General features: G+C 43.4%; 1 protein-coding gene across 1 annotated transcript; it reads left to right on the top strand.

Annotated features, from left to right (window-relative positions):
- Positions 1-246: 246 nt before the first annotated feature.
- On the top strand, positions 247-2,535 carry LOC112052383 (putative 115 kDa protein in type-1 retrotransposable element R1DM). Its single transcript, XM_052885169.1, has one exon. The coding sequence runs from the start codon at positions 247-249 to the stop codon at positions 2,533-2,535; it is 2,289 nt and encodes a 762-aa protein (XP_052741129.1).
- Positions 2,536-3,038: the final 503 nt, after the last annotated feature.

Genomic DNA, 3,038 nt, shown 5'->3' on the forward strand with positions numbered 1-3,038 from the left:
GTCATCAGGAAATCAACTCCTCAACACGAAGACAGACTCCTGAAAGAAACCATAGAGAGCCCAACATTGACCCCGAAGGAATCTGCATAATTGCTTGCCCGTACCTTTTATCCGGATGATGACCCAAACACAGATACAGCGGAGCAAAAAATCCTAAGGCTGAAGGTGGAAGAAGAGATAAGCGCACTCCCAGAGGCTGAACAGTGGCCCTTCACCCATCAGGAGCTAGAATCAATCCTAGAAGGGATGAGCCCGAAGAAAGCGCCCGGTGCCGACGGCCTAACATCAGACATCTGTAACAGGGCTTATAAAACAAATCCTCGGATCCTGATCGGCATCTACAATAAATGCCTAGAGTTGGCCTATTTCCCGAAGAGCTGGAAAGTGGCTACCATCAAGATATTGCCAAAACCCCAAAAGCCAGACTATTCCATCCCAAAAGCATACAGACCGATCGGCCTTCTCCCAATCCTTGGAAAAGCCCTAGAAAAATTATTTGCCAATAGAATCCTATGGTACCTGGGGAACCAAAATGCTTTAAACCCAAAACAGTACGGTTTCATGCCCCAAAAATCTACTGAGGACGCACTCTACGAGGCAGTGAGCAAAATAGAAAAGGCAATAAAAGGGAAGAAAATAGCTGTCGCGGTCTCTTTGGACATAGAAGGGGCCTTTGACAATGCTTGGTGGCCGGCGGTGAAGAACCAACTCCTCGTTAAAAAACTGGATCCTGCCCTGATTCAGTTGGTATCCAGTTACCTTTCCGAGCGAGGAATAGAAATCAGATATTCAGGGGAACGGGCAGTCAAACGCACGACAAAAGGATGCATTCAAGGCTCGACATGCGGCCCCCTCTTATGGAATCTGTTGCTCGACAGTCTGTTGGAAAAGACCTCTGGAATGAAAGTGTACCTACAGGCGTTCGCAGACGACATCCTCCTGATCGGAGTCGGCGATGACGGCAAAAACATAGAAGAAGACATTAACAGTGCACTAAAAATAATCCTTGCGTGGGGCAGAGACAACAAATTGAATTTTGCACCCCACAAGACGCAGGCAACCCTATTCACCAAAAAACTGAAATTCCAGAACCCAAGACTAACCATAGATAACACCGTCATACAGTTACAGGAACACCTTAAAATCCTAGGGTTAACTCTTGACAAAAACCTAAACTACCTAAAGCACTTAGACGAGACCACTGGCAAGGCGATAAATCTATTCAAGGCAGTCTCAAAAACAGCTAGAGCACACTGGGGCTTAAACCCTGACATAATCCGCACCATCTATATATCAGTCGTGGAACCCACCATCTTATATGCAGCAAACGTCTGGGCAGTCAAATCTCAAACCGTGCAAGTTAAGAAACGACTCGACCGTATAAATAGGATGTTCGGGATTTTAATTTGCAAAGGTCACAAAACCATATCAGGGACCTCCGCGAAGATACTGGGCGGCCTGTTACCCCTAGACCTGAGATCTTTAGAAAAGAAAAGTCTCTATGAAGCGAAGAGAACCAAACAGATTGATCAGCTGCCTGGAAGGCCCATGGAAATCAAAGCAAGTCCCTTCTCTCTACCTCATCCCGCACTGAGAACCACAATTCCTTTTGACTGCGTGGAAAACCAGGAGCAGGTCGAAGAAGTCAGCAAAAATGAACCTTGTATCTTCACCGATGGAAGTAAAATAGAAGGCAAGGTAGGAGCTGCAATCTCAGTATGGGTCGAAGGGAAAGAAGTGCACTATAAGCTATACCCCCTAGAAGGTTATTGCTCGGTCTATCAGGCTGAACTGGTCGCTGTACGAGGAGCGTTAGAGACTATCGCTTCTAAGAATTATCTACAGAAGTCCCACATCTTCTGTGACTCTCGGGCTGCACTTCAGAGCCTATCAAACCCGCAGAATTTAAACCCTATAGTGGTAGAAATAAGAGATATAGGGAGAAACTTATGTAGATCAGGCAAACAAGTGCAGTTCCACTGGATCCGAGCTCACGTGGGAACAGAAGGTAACGAGCGCGCAGACAACCTTGCAAAAACTGCAGCTACAAAGTCAAAAACCCGGAAAGTCTACGACAGGTTCCCTGTGTCCCTCGCCAAGCACCTCATCAGGGCAAACACAATAAGCACATGGCAAGATATCTACAACTCCGAAGTAACAGGTGTCACCTCCAGAACGTTTTTCCCAAACGTGAAACAGGCATACAAAACTCTCGACCATATCAAGATGGATAACCTGAAAGCACAAATTCTCACAGGACACGGCGGCTTCAAGTCTTACTTATTCAGGTTCAAGCTGGCAGCAGACCCATTTTGTTCCTGCGATAATGCTACGCTTGAAACTATAGAGCATCTGCTAACTGAGTGTCCACGGTTCTCCTTACTAAGACATGACTGTGAGAGCAAAATGGGACTGGCGCTAGTGACTAATAACTTGTACGTTGCGATCAACAGTGAAAAGTTCAGATCCTGCTTCATGGCCTACGCGTGCCAGGTAGCACGGATCGCCGCCCGAGCGAATGGGTCTAAAGTGTAAATAGACAGATCTATCAAATATTGTAGTAACAAGTAATTGCAAAAAAAAAAAAAAAAGAAGTGTATAAAATTATATATGTATAATGAATAGTAATGTAAAGGATAGAAGTTGTTAGAATATAAGACAAAATTGTAAACAAAAATAAGAACAAAAATGTAATACTAGCTAGTGAGATTATAGACGCTGAGTGTACATAGAGTAGTTTCTAAAATAGACTCAAAGTAAAATACAAAGGAAAAAGAAAAAAGATAAAAGATTGTAGAGTAAAATGAAGTCTGTAGTAGTCTATACTAATATTATAAAGAGGTAAAGTTTGTAAGTTTGTAAGTTTGTAAGTTTGTAAGTTTGTAACAATTTTTTGAAATGGGGTAATCTTCGGAACTACTGGACCGATTTTAAAAATTCTTTCACCAGTAGAATGCTACGTTATCGGGGAGTGCTATAGGCTATATTTTATATTTCTATCATATATAACTACTGAGATATCGCGGGTTTTCTCTTAC

Source organism: Bicyclus anynana, chromosome 13, assembly GCF_947172395.1.
Source record: "Bicyclus anynana chromosome 13, ilBicAnyn1.1, whole genome shotgun sequence".
NCBI classification, from domain to species: domain Eukaryota; kingdom Metazoa; phylum Arthropoda; class Insecta; order Lepidoptera; family Nymphalidae; genus Bicyclus; species Bicyclus anynana.